Below are 19,041 nucleotides of genomic sequence, written 5' to 3'. Positions count from 1 at the left end.
TCTTGCAGGAACGGGTTAAAAAAAGGTCAAAAGTCACCCTTGTGTCCAAAGTATGCCGATTCACAAACACCTCCTGAAGTGACAAGGTATTTCAAATCAGCAGACTACTAAAATCATACTAAATCTCAATTATGACAAATTAAAATGAGTCAATAAGACACAAGGAGCCACTTTTTCCTCAGTGCGCTGTCATCAGGAGGCATAAGGACACCGTTGCATACTCTGATAAACTTGGATCTCTTGGTTTGCGGGAATTGCACCTTCAACATGGCCCGCGCTAAGGGAAACTCACGCTGCAGTTGACGCAACTTGACAGATGCCATGGCCAAGCACGCGACTGGTCCTTCCATCACCCTACCTCCGGACTGGAACACCCTCCCCTCTACAACCAACACATCACAACTTTCCTCATCTTCAAAGTCCTTCTGAAATCACATCTCCTCCATGAGGCCTTCCCAGATGAGCAGCTAATTCTCCCTACCAAATATCACACGTTTAATACAACAGAGTTGGTAGATTCCATTCCTGCCCTCATTGATAAAAAATGATGTTATTTGTTAAGCACTCACTATGTGCCAAGCACAATCTAGTGGGGAGATCAGCACTGCTAGATCAGCAACTTCACACCACCTTCACACTTAAATACTCAGAACCCCCATAACCATTATCTTTACTCAATTACTCTCCCCTATGTTATTTATTTGAATGCCCTTCCCCCAGGCTGGACTGTAAACTTCTGGAGAGGAGGAATCATGTCTACTCATATTATTGTAACAATCTAAGTACCAGTACTAGTATTCTAAGTATACCAGGAACAGTGTTTGACACAATAAATACCATTGATTGAACAAAAAAGATTAAGTCTACATCACCCATACAAGCTGTCAATGACCTTTATATAATAATACCCCTAATAATAATGGCATTTTATAAGTGCTTGCTATGTTCCAGACACTGTACTACACGCTGGGATGGACACAAGCAAATCGGGTCGGACACAGTCCCTGTGCCACGTGGGGCTCACAGTCTCATTTTATGGAGGAGGTCACAGAGGCCCAGAGAAGCAAAGTAACTTGCTCAAGGTCAGAGCAGACAAGCAGAGAAGCCGGGACTAGAACCCATGATCTTCTGACTTCCAGGCCCATGCTCTAATCCACTGTGCCAAGCTGCTTAGTGGTCACAATAACCCTACAGACCACAGTAACCGTTGAAAGGAAATTCCATTATTGAGTGTTTCACATACACATACACGCATAGACTCTTTTTCTAGTTGTGGTTCTTTGAGGCACTAATATTAGTGGGCCACTAGTGACAATGAATTCCCCTAGTTTCCAATATTTATGGTTCTGCCACATAATAGCAGGACAGATTCAGATGCCCAGTAGGCTGATGGCTTTTTAAATCGATTTTTAACCACTTGGTTTATGATGGAGTATTAGTGTGAGCAGATCAAGCACTTGGGCAAATCATATGAAACTGAAGTTAGGCAATTGTAGGCCAATTCCTTTTAGGGTGTGATTGTCTTTGAAAGGAGAAAGCTACAGGTAATCTTCAATGCCACTCATTTAAAGGCATCTAAAAGGAGAAACACTGCAGTGTGTCCACTGTAACAGTATCAGTGTGTTCTGGGATTGACAGCAGAATTTAATCTTAATGAGGATTTCAATTAATGATCATTTTAGTCAAGTAGTCAGAACGTTACCTACCACTTGCCACTTGATTTTATTCCTGTATTTACGGTGGTGGAATTTACCTAATACGAGGAACATAATGTCTTCATATTTTTCTGCCGAGTTCTAATTCTATCTGCTCTGTCGGTTGCATATTGCCATTAAATACAGGCTGGCTGATCAATGATACACCCATAGTGAAATCAACCTGGAACCCTGGTCTAGTTTCTGGGTCTACTTTATCACTTTCCCAAACCAGGTGTGCATACCTCAAAGCAAATTGGAGGTCTTGTAGTGGGATCCAACAGTGAATTGAGTATGAACTAATTAACTTATTTCTCTTTCCCTCACAGCAAAGTCAACGATAGAATGGTCGTTCTATCATGTTTTCCACAATCCTCTGGGGTAATAATATTATTACTATTATATTTGTTAAGTATTTACTATGTGTCAAGCACTGTTCTAAGCACCAAGAAGCAAAGTGGCCTAGTGGAAAGAGCACGGGCCTGCGAGCTGGAGACTCTGGGTTCTAAAGCCGACTCTGCCACGTGTCTGCTGTGAGAGCTTGGGCAGGTCATTTAACTTCTCTGTGACTCAATTCCTTTATCTGTAAAATGGGAAAAATGACTGAGCCCCACGTGGGACATGGACTGTGTTCCACCTGATTATCTTGTATCTATCCCAGCACTTAGAACAGTGCCTGGCACAAAGTAAGCCCTTTACAAATATCCTTTTTAAAGAAACAAAATAAAATAAGTAAAAGTGGTGGGGTAGGTATAAGGTAATTAGGTCGGATGCAGTAACTGTACTACAGGGGCTCGCAGTCTAAGTAGGAGAGAGACTAAGTATTGGATCCCATTTTACAGATAAAGAAACTGAGACAGAGACGTAAAATGACTTGCCCAAGATCACACATTAAACAAGGGATAGAGGCGGGGATTGAAACATCATCAATCATCATCACCAATTGTCTTTATTGAGTGCTTACTGTGTGCCGAGCACTTGGGAGAGTACAGTCCAACAAAATTAGCAGATGGCTTCCCATATGCCCATAACCAGCTTGGAGTCCAGACAATACAATCGAACAATAGAACAGAATTGGCAGGCATGTGTCTGGCCGGCAACGAGCTTACAGTCTGACTCCCAGGCCCGTGTGCTTTCTGTTAGGCCATGCTGCTTCTCATAAGCAGTGAACTACTAATAATAATTAATAATAATTATGGTATTTGTTAAGTGCTTACTATGTGCCAGGCACTGTACTAAGCACTGGGGCAAATACAAGGAAATCAGGGTGGACACAGTTCCTGTCCCACACAGAGCTCACAGTCTTAGTCCCCATTTTAAAGGTGAGGTAACTGAGGTACAAAGAAGTGAAGTGACTTGCCCAAGGCCACACAGCAGACAAGTGGCAGAGGCGGAATTACTTCCGTAGTTCTATCCCTCACATCCTGAAGGGGAACTGAGCCCGGAGCAACTGGGAACCACTCATTGTTTCACTAGAAACTGGGAACAATAAAAATCCCTCCTAGTTAGTTAATGTATTTATTAAGAACTTGCTAGGTACTAAAGCTGTGCTAAGGGTTGGGACAAGTATGACATAATCAGTGCAGAACCTCATGGACTAAGTGTGAATACCCACTCACTGCTGATGGATAAACACTCTTTCAACTTTATGACAAGAGAGAAAAGTGTCTCTGCAAGTAGACTATGGTCTACGGCCTGAATCCAACACGCAAGACCTTTAGAGTGGACCATTTCAGGAGACTGAAAAAAAAAAATCCGCTTAACTGAGGGCATGTGTGGAATAGGTAATTTCCTGGCAGCTGTATTGACAATGACATCACAAGGTTGTGCAGCCTGGTAAATCTTGAGTTGGACTCCGATGTGAGGTCACTGGTTTTGTACTGCTAGAAAATGACTTAAGGTATGCCCTGCACATCTGTAATTGAAACCCTAACGAAAAGCAAACAATTCCCATCCCGTGCCAAGAGCCCAAATGTTTTTCGAAATATCCTTGACCTATGTTTCTAAAACACTAAGCTGGTTGTCATATGGAAAGAGTGTGAACCGCACGCTAGCAATACGATCCAAAGGAAAAGACTCCTTAACTAGAGGACATGAACAGAAAGAAGCTACAGGGGGTGAAGAAGATTCCTTCTCCTTCCAAGGGCCCACAAGTCTCCCTTGCTCTAGGAGGTCCATGATCATCAGTGGTATTTATAGAGCACTTCCTGTGTGCAAAACACTGTACTTAGCGCTTGGTAGAGTACCACACAGCAGAGTTGGCAGTCATGGTTCCTGTCCACAGTAAGTTCACGTTCTTGACTCTGAATATACTGAGTTCTGCCCTTCTCCTATTTGAGACCCCAAGGAGGGGGACACCATCAATTTAATGAGGTTGAAGAACAGAGCATTCTACTAAAAGATATTATCACATAAATCTCTGAAAAATCTTACTTGTTTACAAAATAATTTTACTCTTTCTATAGAAAAAATCATCAGATTTACTAAACCCAAGGAAAAACTGTTCTGATCTAAGGACTAGAAGGATAAAATCCTGCCCAATATTTCACTTTGGGAATACATCAAAAATCTTCCAAAATCTAAGTAATCGATGATTATTATGTTTTCTGGTGAAAGAGTCCCCCCCTCAGTTGAGCCTTGGTCCTTCAACTTCAGAACTGATAAACTATGCAGAGGAGTTGATGTTAGAGATACTGGCTTTCACGGCACTTTTTGCAATCCCTGGGCCCTATCAAGTGTGTTTCCCCTGACTTATGGAGTACATCGGGCTAGTAGCCAGGCAGGGACACAGCAAATAGTCCTATGCTTGTTTGGGTTTTGCCCACATTAACCCACTTCAGGCAGAGCCGGGACAAGAACTCTTGTTTCCAGCTAACATGAGGGAGCGGTTTCCACCTAGTTTTTTGTTTCTCATAGTAATACAGTTTCTTTTTTCTTTTTTATGGCATGTGGTAAGCGCTTACTAAGTACCAGGCACTGTACTAAGCACTGCGGTAGATACAAGATAATTAGGTTGAACACAGTCCATGTCCCACATGGGGCTCAAAGTCAATCCTCCTTTTACAGTAGAGGTAACTGAGGCCGAGAAGTGAGGTGACTTGGCGAAAGTCATACAGCAGACAAGTGGCCCAGTGGGGATTAGAATCCAGGTCCTTCTGACCCTCAGACCCAGGCTCTATCCATTAGGCCATGCTGCTTCAGTTAGTTCAATTGGGTGGGACTGGGCAGGCCTGTGTCTGGCACCAAATACTGCCAGGTACCTTTTCATATGTTTATTTTATTTTATTTTCAAGGCTGACTCTCCCTCCACTGTGATTACTGCCCCCAAGGTCCATGATTTAGCCAAGCAGCAGAGTTCATACAGATCAGAGAGGGGTACTTAAAGTCCTTTGAGCAATTGGGGGGATGGAGGTTCAGGGATCTTCCCCTCTCCAAGAAATGTTAAAGGAGAAAGCAGTGAACCTCCACAACATGGCCTGGGATGACATCACGTTACACCGTCTATCTAACATAGCATGAATCTCTACGTTTGGTATCTTCAAAGACTGCCAGTGGCCACACCCATCCGAGAAAGTGAGACGCTCAACTGCCGTAATCGGAAAGCACCAGTTTCCGAGCAGATTGTCATTTTCAAAGCTATATTTCCCTAACGGATTTTGAGGAGGACGATGCTGATCACATGAAGTTTAAAACCAAATTCCACAAGGTGGCCAATCACATTCCCGACATCAGACAGCCCTCTTATAATGGAAGATCGATATTGTCATAGCAACTCTCATCAACAAAAAGTTCCATGGAGCACCTAAAAATGATTTCTATCATTGTCAAAGCAGAGTTATTTGAGCATCATTGAACGATTTCATTAGCAGGCCACAATCCATAGGTATTTCCAAACACATGTTTCTGATGTGACAATTTTCTGTTTTTGCTCTATCAGAGGTCACTGAATTTGTTACGTAAGGCTCCACAAATGGCAACGTCGCTTATCCAATCTTGCTAATCATCCTTGCCACCACATTATTCAGCCATTGTAGCATAGAGCTGCTTAATCTCAACTGCTTCAGGCTGCACCTGTGATTCAGGCTGTGCTAATCACACTAACAGATGGCCTGAACAGTCTGCTAAGAATGTATATCATTTTAAAGAGCATCTAATGTTTCCCCGGCAAAAAACAGGAGCAGTTATATACATCAGCATCTCACTAGTACAGTTAAACAATCAGTTCTTAATAACCAGTACTTGATCATCAGAGAGCACATTTCAGCCATCCATTAAAAGCCACGTTAGAGCTAATTACAAGCATACTCCCCAGAGGACGAATGCAACATGATTGTTAACTACTGTAATAATATTAATACATCCCAGTGAATGTACAGTTCACCTATCAAAATACCAACGTTCACAATAAGCTTTAGATCCTTCTCAATTGTTAACTCTACCTAAATGAAACTCAAGGATTAATACAGAAATCTGCCTCTGTTGGAAAACTCCTCGTGTTGACAAAATGAAACCATTTATGTGAATTTCACCTTGGTCCATTCTGGAAATTGGCCCATTTAAACGATTTTTTTTTTAATAGACAGCTAGAAGAAAATTCTAAAAATCCTCTAAATTTCTCTAGATTTTATTTAAATCAACCATGTAAGCATAAAGTTAGTTTGGGATAGAGTTCACTCATCTTTAAACCCGTCATCTCCATATTTCTTTCAATAACCCTAGAGAAAGGAAGACTTCAAACTACATAACAAGTGCAGGAGAAGAACGGAGTTACTTTAAGAAGTGGCTACTCATGTAGAAAGAAAGGACAAAGATGTAGAAGTATAGGCAGAAAAGTTTATTTTTATATTTGAAAGTCAAGAACAACAGAAGTACTCGGGAAAGGTTACTGTTGTATAGGGCATTGCAGGCTCTAACTGCCAAGAAGTTGGCATTAAGAAAGGTTAAAATAATTATTTTCTAGCTGGATTTCTCCAGGCATCCTCAATGGTTTGTTGTTACTTACTCATATTATTGTTATCATTGACAAAATCCTCAGAGCCATCACTGTCATCTTCATCATCGCCCGATGAAATCGCATCTGTTTTCAAAAGAAAGATAATTCAAGTCTAGTTTCTAGGCAAATATCTTATAATTTTATTATAAGTTTTAGATCAACTCAAGGTGTCCAAATGTGCGGCAGGGAAAAAAAAACCATTCCGTTCACACAATTCTGCCTTTTAAAATGGACATCGTACAAGGGGCCTTGTAGTCTGATCAGGAATATTAATTAACATTATTGCTTTATAAAACTTAGACATTTATAAAGCATGTATAAAAACTGGATTTTCACTTTCCAATACTCTGCAAAGGTCATGGTATGCTTACTAATTATATAATAATCAACTGAGCTCAGATTTCTGACACTAAATGAAAGGTTTCAAACACTGGTGAGCTAGGGCTTCTCATTAACTGAGATGGTTTAATCTGTCTCTCTTACATGGAAATTACAATTGCACAGAGAAAACAATCAGGATCCAGGATCAGCTACTCACCTGTAATATTGACCATGAAGTATAAGGTTTCACTGTCTACAGTCCTAGCAGCAGAACAAGCATAGAGGCCTGAATCTCTAGAGGTGGCACCTTTAATCTGCAAATATTCCCCAATAAGCACTGTCCTATTGTTGGGGCCCAACTGGACCCCATCCTTAGTCCAACTGATCATGATGGCATCTTTCAACAGGCAGCGCAACTCAAGGGAATCTCCAGGGAGGGCTGTGTACACATCAGGCTGGGAGATTTGGTATTTGGTTGGTGGTTCTGCAAAGGAGGAGGGAGAAAAGAAGAAAATAGAAAGAGGAAGGAAGGAGGGGAGAGAATTTCCAACAAAAGTCAATGGAGGCCCAGTTTATCCAAAGAATTGTTATTATTATATTCCAGCCCCCACCAATAGTCAGAGTCCCACAGCAACGCAAAAATCACCATGAGAAACAGGTTGATAAGGTATATAGATTTAACATTTGAAATATAAACCATAAGAAAGATCCCAGAAAAGCAAGAACTAATCCTCAGGTCTGTACCTTATCGTTGATCAATAAGGAGACTCAAATAGCTTGATTTTAATCAAAAGGCCACAGGGGAAATGCATAACAACAGAAAAAATAAGAGCTTTATTGGTCGGATGTTACAAACTTCAAATTTCCCTTCATCTTCACCTCCAGATCTGCAGTTGACTGATGTACTATCTATCCATTCTGTTAAAACCAAGTCCATCATTTATATTTACTGTCTCTTTTAATGGTGTTTTCATCGCTTTATATTTTCTTGTCCTCCCATCAAACACATTTCCCACACAGATCTTTGGTATTTGGAGAACATTCAAAATATGTCTATTCTCTCATGAACACCCAGTATCATTCTCATACTGAATGGCAGTTGACCCATAGGGAATCTCTGAACTAGCAGTGAGAGCCAATGGCAGATACATACCTGGGTCACTCACAGAGGTTGTGACCTCCCCAAGCCAATTCTGACGGTTGGACTCTCAGCCCTCCCCTTTTTCCCCACCTGCTCTTTTGGCCCCAGTTCCCACACCTGACTCCCAGGGTGCAGATCATTTCTAAGCCCGATGGAAAGAGCCCGGGGCCTTTCCCTGAATGATATTCCGAAGTGGTTGGCATGCCCTGGCAATAGGACAGAGAGATGAAACTTCAGTGGCATGAGAACCCAGAATGGGCCAGGAGGCATCCTCTCTTCTCCCACCCAGGATGAGAACAACAGGAAGGTTATGGGGAGAGGGGAAGGAGGAGTTGGTGATCAGGGGATTTTATTTTTCAGGATGGAGAAGTAAAATTCTGGGACTACACCTCTGAATGCTCAAAAATGAGTTCACAAAGTGAGCAAACAGAAGTTGGGAGCAGTTGGCCTAGCAAGAAGGAAAACCTAGAGAAGAAATGGTCCCTCCCATAAATAAACTTTAATTGCTTCTACACAGCTTTTACTGTGAGCGTACTCTAACACGCATCCCAAAACAGAAAGCAAATAATTCCAGCTCAGATACTGGTTGTGTAGGGACAAAGGATACAGAGCGATTGCTTTACTAACATCACTAAATGAAAAAGTCCAAATCAAAGATTCAACCAAATTCCAACACATCTGGGCTCACACATTTCATGAGTATAATATTTTTATTATGGTATTTATGAAGAGCTTACTACGTGCCAGACACTGTATTATGCACTGAGGTAGATACAAGTTAATCGGGCTACACATAGTCCATTTACCACATAGGGCTCACAGTCTTAATCTTCAATTTACAGATGAGGTAACTGAGGTGCAGAAATGTTAAGTGACTTTCCCAAAGTCACACAGCTGACAAGTGGCAGAGCTGGGATCAGAACCCACGTTATCTAATTTAGGTTTCCATGATGCCAGACACGTATAGGAAAAAGATGGAGAGGCTGTTTTCAAGATCGTTTTCATCTCACTTCATCCAAGTTACCTGTCCTCTCATTCTTTACGTGACTTCTTCTTTAACTTTCTAGCTGCCTAACTCTCTTTTCCAGATACTATCTTCCTGCCATATATTCCCTGTTCTTTAATCCAACTTCTAGAATTCTAAGGCATACAAGCAAACTACAACCCAAATCAGATAGCTATGAGTACCAGTGACCATGCCTTTCCCAAAAGTGTGACCCAAGTAATGATGGTAACAGACACCTTTTTCTGTAACTCTGACAGTATTACCATACTGAGAAGCACCATGGTGTAGTGGATGGGCCTGGGTGTCAGAAGGTCATGGATTCTAATCCCAGCTCCACCACTTGTCTGCTGTGTGACCTTGGTCAAGTCACTTCACTTCTCTGTGCCTCGGTTACCTCATCTGTAAAATGGGGATTGAGACTGTGAACCTCAGTGCTCAAAACAGTGCTCAACACATAGTAAGCGCTTAACAAATGCCAACATTATTATTATAGGGACTGCGTCCAACCCGATTTACTCGTGTCTATCCCAGAGCTTAATACAGTGCCTGGAACATAGTAAACACTTAAATACCATAATTATTAATACTGGCACACTTGGGAGGAATGGGATTTTAGAACTTTGTTTCCCCCACCATTTCCACCACCCACTGGGCCTTTTTTCTGTGGCCACATGCAGCAGTAAACTGGGAACTGGATTATTTGGAGAACTAGGAAAGTAATGGGAACCAGAAGCATCAGTAAGCAAAAACTGCTATACCTAGTGCTGAGATGGACTAAGTGCCATCATAAAACACAACTAATCTGGTCTATAAGCAATTGGGTTTGGTTCTTTACATCTTCGTCTAGAATCTATGATGGAACCAAGCTCAGTATCTGAAATTGATCTAGAGCGGTGATAAAACTTTTCTCTAATAGCCACAGGCCTGGCTCATTATTAGGGAAACATTAAACCAATAAAGGCAAATAATCACTTAAGCATAAGGAGTGAGCTGCCCGCTTTCTCTTACACCAGAAAGATAAAAAGGATTCAGCAAGGATAAGGGTGGAGTGTTAGGAGCTTCAGATCAATCAAAATCCATCCTGCCCCTTTCCCTGAAAAACAACAGTGGAATCAGGAAGAGTATTAATCTCCATGGGTGTATCTCTGCCCGCTCAGCCAGAGGGTTCGAGAGAGGGAAGCAGCACAGCCAAGTCATACCAAACCTCATATTCCTTTCCATCAATATCCATCTTGGCCAGTCTCTCCCACCAATCCCGGACCTGGCCCTAACCTGGCACCAGCACCTCCATCCCCATCGTTTGGTACAATTTTAGACTGCAAGCTCCTTGTGGGCAGGGATCATGTCTACCAACGCTGTTGTACTTTCCCAAGCTTTTAGTACAGTGTTTTGCACACAGTAAGAACTCAATAAATATCACTGATTGATCTACTGTTACACTGGTATCTCTAACTGGGCAGTCCACTATGCACCAGATGGAAAACCCAATGTTGGACTGATGAGCAAAAGAAGATCTAGATGGGACACAATGCAGCAGAACTAGCTCTGTTCTGAAATAGTAGCTTGGAAGGTAGGGCTTTTCATTCATTCATTCGTTCACTCAATCATTTATTGAGCACTTACTGTGTGCAAAGCACTGTACTAAGTGCTTGGGAGAATACGATACATCCACAGACACATTCCCTGCCCACAGTGAGCTCATAGACTAGAAGGGGAGGCAGACATAATATAAATAATTATAAACATAAATAGGTAAATAGCTAAATAAATGAATAAGTAAATTACAGATATATACAGATATATACAAATGTGCTCTGGAGATGGGAGGGAGGATGAATGAAGAGAGCAAGTCAGGGTGATGCATAAGGGAGTGGGAGAAGGGGAGATGAGGGTTTAGTCAGGGGAGGATCCTTGGAGATGTGCCTTCAATAAGGTTAGAAGTGGGGGAGAGCAAATATCTGTCTGATAGGAGGAGGAGGACAGGCATTCCAGGACAGAGGTAGGATTTGGCTGAGAGGTCAGTGGAGAGATAGACAAGATTGAGGTACAGTGGAAAGGTGAGTATTAGATTGTTGTAGTAGCAGAGTAGAGAGGTGAGGCAGGAGGGGGCAAGGTGATTAAGTACTTTAAAGCTAATGGTGAGGAGTTTTTTTTGATGGGGAGATGGATGGGCAAGCATTGGAGTTTCTTGAGGAGTAGAGCAGCATGGTCCAAACGTTTCTGAAGGAAAATGAACTGGGCAGCAGAATGGAGAATGGACTGTTGTGAGGAGAGACTGGAGGCAGGGAGGTCAGCAAGGGGGCTGATACAATAATCAAGGAGGGATAGGATAAGTGCTAGCATTAATGTGGAAACAGTCTGGATGGTGAGGAAGGGGAGGATTTTAGCAGTGTTGTGAAGGTAGACCTGACAGAATTTAGTGATGCCTTGAATGTGAGGGTTGAACCAGAAAGAGGAGTCAAGGATGTGGAGGATGGACTGCATTGTATCTACTTCAACGCTTAGTACCGTGCTAGGCCCATGTACTACAATTATTATTTGTAACTATTATTAGGTAGTCTGCCGTGGTGGTAAACTTTAAATCTTTCTAAGGTGGCACTCTTCAGAAAAACCACCAACAGAACACTACAGCTGACAACTTTTTAGCTCATTTTGCCTAGCCAATCCATAAGGCTTGGTTGATCCATAGGACAGATGTTCTACTAGGTTATTTCAAAAGCCTCCCAGTGATTTCACATATATTGTATCATAGAAAGAAAAACTAGGACCCAAGAAATAACAAGAACTAAAGTGGCCAAAGAATAAGTATGTCTTTACAACAACTGGCTTACCTGCTCTCTAACCGATGAAGCAATTGGTTCGGTCGGTAATTAAATCACGGATGCTTTCACAGATCTCCCAGAGATCTTCGATGATTTGTTTTGTTTCAATTTGAAAACAACCATACTTCACATTGAGAGTTTTAACCTTCTTCGTAATAACAATGTGATCGAATAACAAAAATGAATTCTTTCTTACATATAAATTACCAGGGGGTAAATCCCTGCAGTTAGGGCACGCTTTTTCTTGTCCTGTAGTATTTATCTTTTCTCGTTATATTTGTTATGCAATAAATTACGCTCAGTCCACAGATCAAATCCCCAAATTCACTTTTAAACCTAGCTTCAAAAGCAATGTCAAAGAAACTGAAAAGGAGCTGATTTTTTCATCAATGTCGTATTATCAAGAAGATGCCTTGAGACTGTTGAAAAAGCTAAAGAGCATTTGGAAATAGTAAGCTATTTCAGGTAACACTTTATGTTGCCAAACTAGACTACAGCAGCACTTAAGACTGTCACTTTTTATAATGTTTGCCTATAAACTTTTCCAGTGTGGTTTTTGAAATTGTGCCCAAAATGCAAACAGAGAACAGATGGGAAAGCAAAGTATTGTCCTTTCCAATCGTTTCATGGAGAATGGACTTCATATTTCGACTGTTAAAACTTTCTGCCCATTAGAGAACTACATTAGACTCCAAAACCAACTTCTTTCCAGTATTTTTCTCAGGGTGGCATTTTTACACATCTCAAATGCATGGCTAAAATTGTATTTGGTTATAGGGACTAGGTTTCAGAATTAAGAGTGTGAAGCACAACAGCTACACATAAAGTATAATTTTCTCTGATTTTTTTTCCTTTACCAATTGTGAGGGGTGTCAAACGCTAGTCCAAAGTTTTCTTAATCCAAGATATTCTGAGTGTGCTACATATGTGTGTATGGGGTGGGGGAGGGAAGGGGAGAGAAAAGGGAGTTGTTTGACAACATTCTTATTATTTAAAAACTGCCTGAGTGGAAAGTGACCACCTAGCAACCAGTTATAATGTTCTAAGAGAAGCTACAAACTCTCCAGTGAAACAGAAATATAAGATGTCCTGGATTTCTCACTCTGCCTTTCTGGTTATTTTTCTGGGCTGAATTTTATTCAATGCCACTCCATTTATATGAGTTGTCAGATAGTTAGTAGGAATCACTATGCAGCCTTATAAATCAAACGGGGCACTGTAAGAACTTCAAAACTTACAGTGATGTACAATTTGGCTTTGTTCCCTTTATCCCTTATAATGTTGTGTGGTGAGAATTTTTAACTGTAATTATCTCTACTATAAAAATGCAGTAATCACAGTGTAGGATTACCCATCAAGTTGTTTTTTCTTCAGAATCCATGAGTGCTTTACAAACTGCATTTATGCAACATCCTAAAATGGATCAAAGTTCCTTTTTGTAAGCAATGTTATTCAGAAATCTTTTCTAAGTGCTTTGAAGCTCTAAACCGATGAAAGGCACTGAGGTCATCATTGTTAGCTGTTAATTCTATTAATTGCCAAAAGCCAGAGTTGCTTCCTTCAGGTCTCAAATACATGAAAAGTCATAGCACTCCCCCTTTACTGTGGCATTGGATGTTTGGGGAGATAGTTTTGAGTAGAAACCTCGGTTTTTGAACCATATATGTCCAGGACAAAACTACATTCCAGATGACATACACAGCTGTGGCAGTCACATTTTGGGATATGAGAAACGTGTTTAAGTTCCATACAACTGGCGGTTCTCTGAGCTGCATCAGGAATTGTGGTGTGAGGATATGGGTTTGTTTGCTATTTGCCAGTTTAGGCTTTCTGGCCCCATCTTTAGTCCCTCTTTCCACAGCTGCCTGGGAGTTGGGGAAAGGGCAGATGGGAGCAGGGGGAGGTGGTGCGGGGAGGTAACCCTCAGGAGAAGATAAGACAATTTCCTCTTTGCAAGCGCTCCATCCTGAAATCTCAGGACTGAGGCTCAAACATGCAGATTGAGATTTTTCTCCAAGACATGCACGTGTTTGCACCATGATGCACCACGTTGCCTTGGCTAATAGGTGATGAAGAAAGACAGACATCCTCGTCACCAAATGAGCATATCCACAGGGAGAGAGAGCTAAGAGCAAACCACACTTTGAGGAAAAGGTATTTTTTATTAACCAGTGACAGCAACATAAGAGTGAGATTCATAGAGAGAAAGCCTACTGGGCTAGTGATGATTTTTCTCTCCTGGGATCGATAATCAATAACAAAGGAACTAGTAGTCAAGAAATATGCTGAAGATTAATGTTAGGAAGACTTGTTACGAAGAGCCTGGAAAAAGTCATGAAACGTGTTGATGTCGCAACTGCCACAAAAATACAAACTGTCAATTTTAAGGTGCTTCCACTGACAGTGTATGGATCGGAACACTGGATAGTGAAAAAACAGGGTAGAAAGAGGATAAATTCTTTTGAAATGTGATGTTGGTGTTGGAGAAGGCTTTAACGAATACCACAGACTGTCCGAGAAACAAACAAATGGATTTTGGAGCAAATTAAACCAAAGTGGTCTTTGGAAGGCCAAATGACTTGACTTAGATTAGCATATTTAGGACACATAATCAGGAGGACTAATTCTCTGAAGAAGACACTAATGCTAGGAAAAGTCCAGAAAAATGTGGAAGAGGTAGACCATCAGCTAGATGGATAGAGACCATAACAATGATCATGGGAAAACCATTAGAAAAATTAAGGATTATGACAGAAGACAGGGCCTTCTGGAGAAAATATATCCATAGAGTTGCTATGAATTGGAAATGACTCTATGGCACTTGATAATAAAAATATTAGTGACACCAGGGCCACAAACATTTGCCATCTGTTCCTTGCATTTGAGGATACCTAGATCTTGTTCTTATTCCATGTAACTGTGGTAGGATCTCTTCTGCTTTTTTCTCATAACAATCTCACCGTCTTGACTACGGAAGAAAAATCCTAATAAGAATTTGGAAATTCAGTCAACACCCAGTGACTTGTGTTCACGGGGACCCAAGAAGTATGAATCAACAAAATCAATAATAATAATTGTATGTGCTAAGTGCTTACTATGTGTAAACCACTGTACTAAGCACTGGGGATAGTACAATATGATCAGATCACACACAGTCCCTGTCCCATATGGGGCTTCTAAACGAAGTAAGAGGGAGAATTGGTATTATTTCCCCACTTTATAGATAAGAAAGCTGAGGTACAGAGAGGTTAAATGCTTTGCCCAAAGTCACAGGGCAGGCAAGTGATGGAGGTGGGGTTAGGATCTTCCCACTCAAACCCTGTCCTCCCCCTAACTTTCCCATCTCTTGAGTGGTAGATGGCACCACCAACCTTCCTATCTCCCAAGCCCATAACCTTGGTGTTATCCTTGCCTCCTCTCTCTCACTCAACCCACATATTCAATATATCACTAAATCCTGTCAGTCCAACTTTCGCAACATCGCTAAAATCCACCCTTCCCTCTCCATCCAAAGTGCTATATCTCACTCATCCTATCTCACCTGGATTACTGCATCAGCCTCCCTCCTGACCTCCCAACCTCCTGCCTCTCCCCACTCCAGTCTATACTTCACTAAACTGCCCAGATCAATTTTCTACAAAAACACCGAGGACATGTCACCCTGCTGCTCAAAAAACTCCAGTGGTTGCTCATCCACCTCCACCTCAAATAAAAATTCCTCACCATTGGCTTTAAAGCACTCTACCACCTTGCCCCGTCCTACTTAACCCCTTCTAAATCCCAGCTGGCACACATCACTCCTCTAGTGCTAACCTTCTCACTCGCCTGACTCGCCGCCAATACGTGACCCACGTCCTGCTTCTGGTCTGGAACGCCCTAGCTCCTCAAATCTGACAGAGAATTACTCTCCCCACCTTCAAAGCCCTATTGAAGGCACATCTCCTCCAAGAGGCCTTCCCAGACTAGGCCCTCCCCTTTCCTCTTCTCCCTCTCCCTACTGCATCACTCTGACTTGCACCCTTTGTTCTTCTCCCCTCCCAAACCCACAGCACTTATGTACATATCTATAATTTATTTTATTGATGTCTGTCTCCCCCCTCTAGACTTTAAGCTCATTGTGGGCAGGGAATATGTCTGCATATTGTTGTATTGTACTTTCCCAATCACTTAATACAGTGTTCAGCACATAGTAAGCACTCAATAAATGCAACTGAATGAATGAATGAGTCTCTGGCTCCCAGACTCATACTCTATCCACTACAACATGCAGCTTCTCCAAATTTCATTTCAAATTATGAATTTCAAAATTTCAAAATCAAATTTCATTTCAGCCAGTATTCCAACCTCTTGCCCAACCAAATTTTCACCAGTGGAGTCCAAGTTGTGTGCTGAGTACCCACCATGAGTGGAAGAATTGGACTCCTGTCAGTACTGGTCATCTTTTCATCCCCACCCTCTGGAAAAAGTGCTAATGAGCAATAAAATAACAAATTGGAGGGGATCAAGTAGTTGAAGAATCCAGAGGCATGGATAATCTCCATATCAGTCACTGGATCACTAAAAATTCACTGCATTTCAGTGCAATGGAATGTACAATGCTTCTCAAGATCATACCTGGAGATTTTCCACTATTCCACCACTTTCGGGTATGGGAGGGAGAGTCAAGCAGAGGCTAGCCAATGGAAGGCAATCTGCTACAAGTCAAAACTCACATGTGCCGGCAGCCGCTGCATGGGAGAGAGTCAAGGGTGTAGACTAAAGTTTACTGCACGGAAGAAGGCAGCGGTAAACCACTTCCATATTTTTACCAAGAAAACTCTATGGATACACTACCAGAACAATTGCAAATGGAGGTGGGGTGCTCTGGAAGAGATGTGTCCACAGAGTCACTATGGGTCGGAGACGACTTGACAGCATAATAATACTAATGATGGCATTTGTTAAGCGCTTACTGTGTGCAAAGCACTGTTCTAAGCGCTGGGAGATACAAGGTGATCAGGTTGTCCCACGTGGGGCTCACAGTCCTGATTCCCATTTTACAGATGAGGTAACTGAGGTTCAGAGAAGTGAAGTGACTTGCCCAAAGTCACACAGCTGACAAGTGGTGAAGCCAGGATTAGAACCCATGACCTCTGACTCCCAAGCCCGGGCTCTTTCCATTGAGCCACACTGCTTCTCTACCAGAGGCTCCTACAAAAATATTCTACTCTGAGACCCAACCAACGTATGTATAATTTTCAATAGCATATGGTCATTAATCCTTTGAAAGACTGATGTAGACACACCCTGAACAAAATTTATGGAAAATGATTATGCTTCACTAGACTTGGTGGTAGTAATAATAATAATAATACTGGTATTTGTTAAGCTCCTACTATGTGCTAAGCACTGGGGTAGATACAAGGTAATCAGGTTGTCCCACGTGGGGCTTACATTCTTTATCCCCTTTTTTTCAGATGAGGTAACTGAGGCACAGAGAAGTTAAGTGTCTTATCCAATGTCACACAGTTGACAAGTGGCGGAACCAGGATTAGAACCCACGACCTCTAACTCCCAAGCCCGTGCTCTTTCCACTAATTCAAGCTACTTCTGGTACAAACCCCTCTCCCTCTGCTTCATCTGAGCATTGCTGCAAGAGAATGAACCTTTAAGAAAATGGAAGATTTCTAATTACTGTATTTACTCAATCAATGGTTTCATAACTTCGATGTCAAAACTGGAATTTTTCTACAAAAATTCCTCATAAATATCATAGCCCCATTCCCTTCTGAGGCTGATGCTGAGCATAAAAGGGAGCAATGGTGTTCTTCCAAAGCATTTAATCAAATTGAAAATGTCCCCCGTGTTGAAGACCACCACAGACATTTGGGCCACATTCCACAACTTCACATCAGCAAAATGTCTCATAAACTCAGGTGACATCAGAATTATTCCAGTTCAGTTAGTTCAGAATCTCTAATTATTGACAGCTTTGCTGGAGTAAGAACTTCCAAACTAAACTCTTTGTTAGGAAACATTTCAACAAGACACAGGCCATTAGATTATGTTCTGGCCAGGAAGTAGAAACTTGCATGACAAGTTATATTAAATTGCCTTGTTTCAACTTTACTCCGGTGTACAATGAGGAGTTTTGTATACAGCACCATGTCCACCCCATTTTACACTGTGGGCTTCGTCATTCCCAAGCAAAGATCCTCCCTCAGGAAAAAAATCCATGCCAGTAACATCAGAGGAAGTTGGTACTTCTTTTAATCTCATGGCCCAGTGATATTTTATTAAACTTCAGAGTTTTTTAAAGAAGATTATTCGGAGGAAGTAGGATTTCAATAAGCTGAGGAACAATTTGAAATGACTTCTTTTAACATTTCTTCATGTTGTAATTGTTGCTGCTGCCTCTCAGTCACATACGTTCTTTATTAGTATGTACACGTATGTATGTACATACGTATGTATGCATGTATCTTGGACTGAGGGTGCACAGTAGCTTTGCCAGAATTAATTACTACCACGTTAATACAATCACTCACCCTATCCCGCCTAGATGACTGCATCAGCCTCCTTGCTGACCTCCCAGTCTCCTGCTTCTCCCCACTCCAGTCCATACTTCACTCCACTGCCCTGATCATCTTTCTACAGAACGCTCTGGGCAGGGATTGTTGTGGGTAGGGAATGTCTCTCTTTATTACTGTATTGTAAATTTGCAAATGTATAGTACAGTGCTCTGCACACAGTAAGCCCTTAAGAAATATGATTGAATGAATGAACAAGATTATTTCCAATCATCCATCACTCCACCTGCCCATTCAGAAAGCAAATTGGGCAAGACTGTGTTATATATGTAACAGATTCAATTAAGTTTTCAAATGGAATGAAGTAATACTGATTAGACTCCTGAAGAAAATGATTACCAGTTATAGGTACTCAATAGAAATCATTATTATTATTAGTTGTAGTAATAATAATAATATTAATAACTGTGGTATTTTTTAAATGCTTACTGTGTGTCAAGCACTGTTTTAAATCCTGGGGTAATACAGGATAATCAGGTCAGACACAGTTCCTGT

The 19,041-nt window shown here is 41.4% G+C and overlaps 1 protein-coding gene across 10 annotated transcripts in view; it reads right to left on the bottom strand.

Moving 5' to 3' along the window:
* FGFR2 (fibroblast growth factor receptor 2) overlaps window positions 1–19,041 on the bottom strand; it is a 123,426-nt gene that overhangs the window by 85,558 nt on the left and 18,827 nt on the right. For 6 of the 10 annotated variants that reach the window (XM_029080810.2, XM_029080812.2, XM_029080811.2 and 3 more), the window contains exons 3-4: window positions 7,226–7,492; window positions 6,697–6,771 (exon numbers count right to left, since the gene is read on the bottom strand). The exons of 3 other annotated variants lie outside the window; for them this stretch is intronic. In XM_029080810.2, coding sequence (XP_028936643.1) covers window positions 6,697–6,771; window positions 7,226–7,492 — 342 coding nt within the window. Of the gene's footprint in view, window positions 1–760; window positions 767–6,696; window positions 6,772–7,225; window positions 7,493–19,041 lie in introns of those variants that run through there. One more of the 10 variants, XM_039914297.1, reaches the window with a different exon arrangement.

Source organism: Ornithorhynchus anatinus, chromosome 16, assembly GCF_004115215.2.
Source record: "Ornithorhynchus anatinus isolate Pmale09 chromosome 16, mOrnAna1.pri.v4, whole genome shotgun sequence".
NCBI lineage: Eukaryota > Metazoa > Chordata > Mammalia > Monotremata > Ornithorhynchidae > Ornithorhynchus > Ornithorhynchus anatinus.
This window is presented reverse-complemented; position numbering and strand designations above follow the sequence as displayed.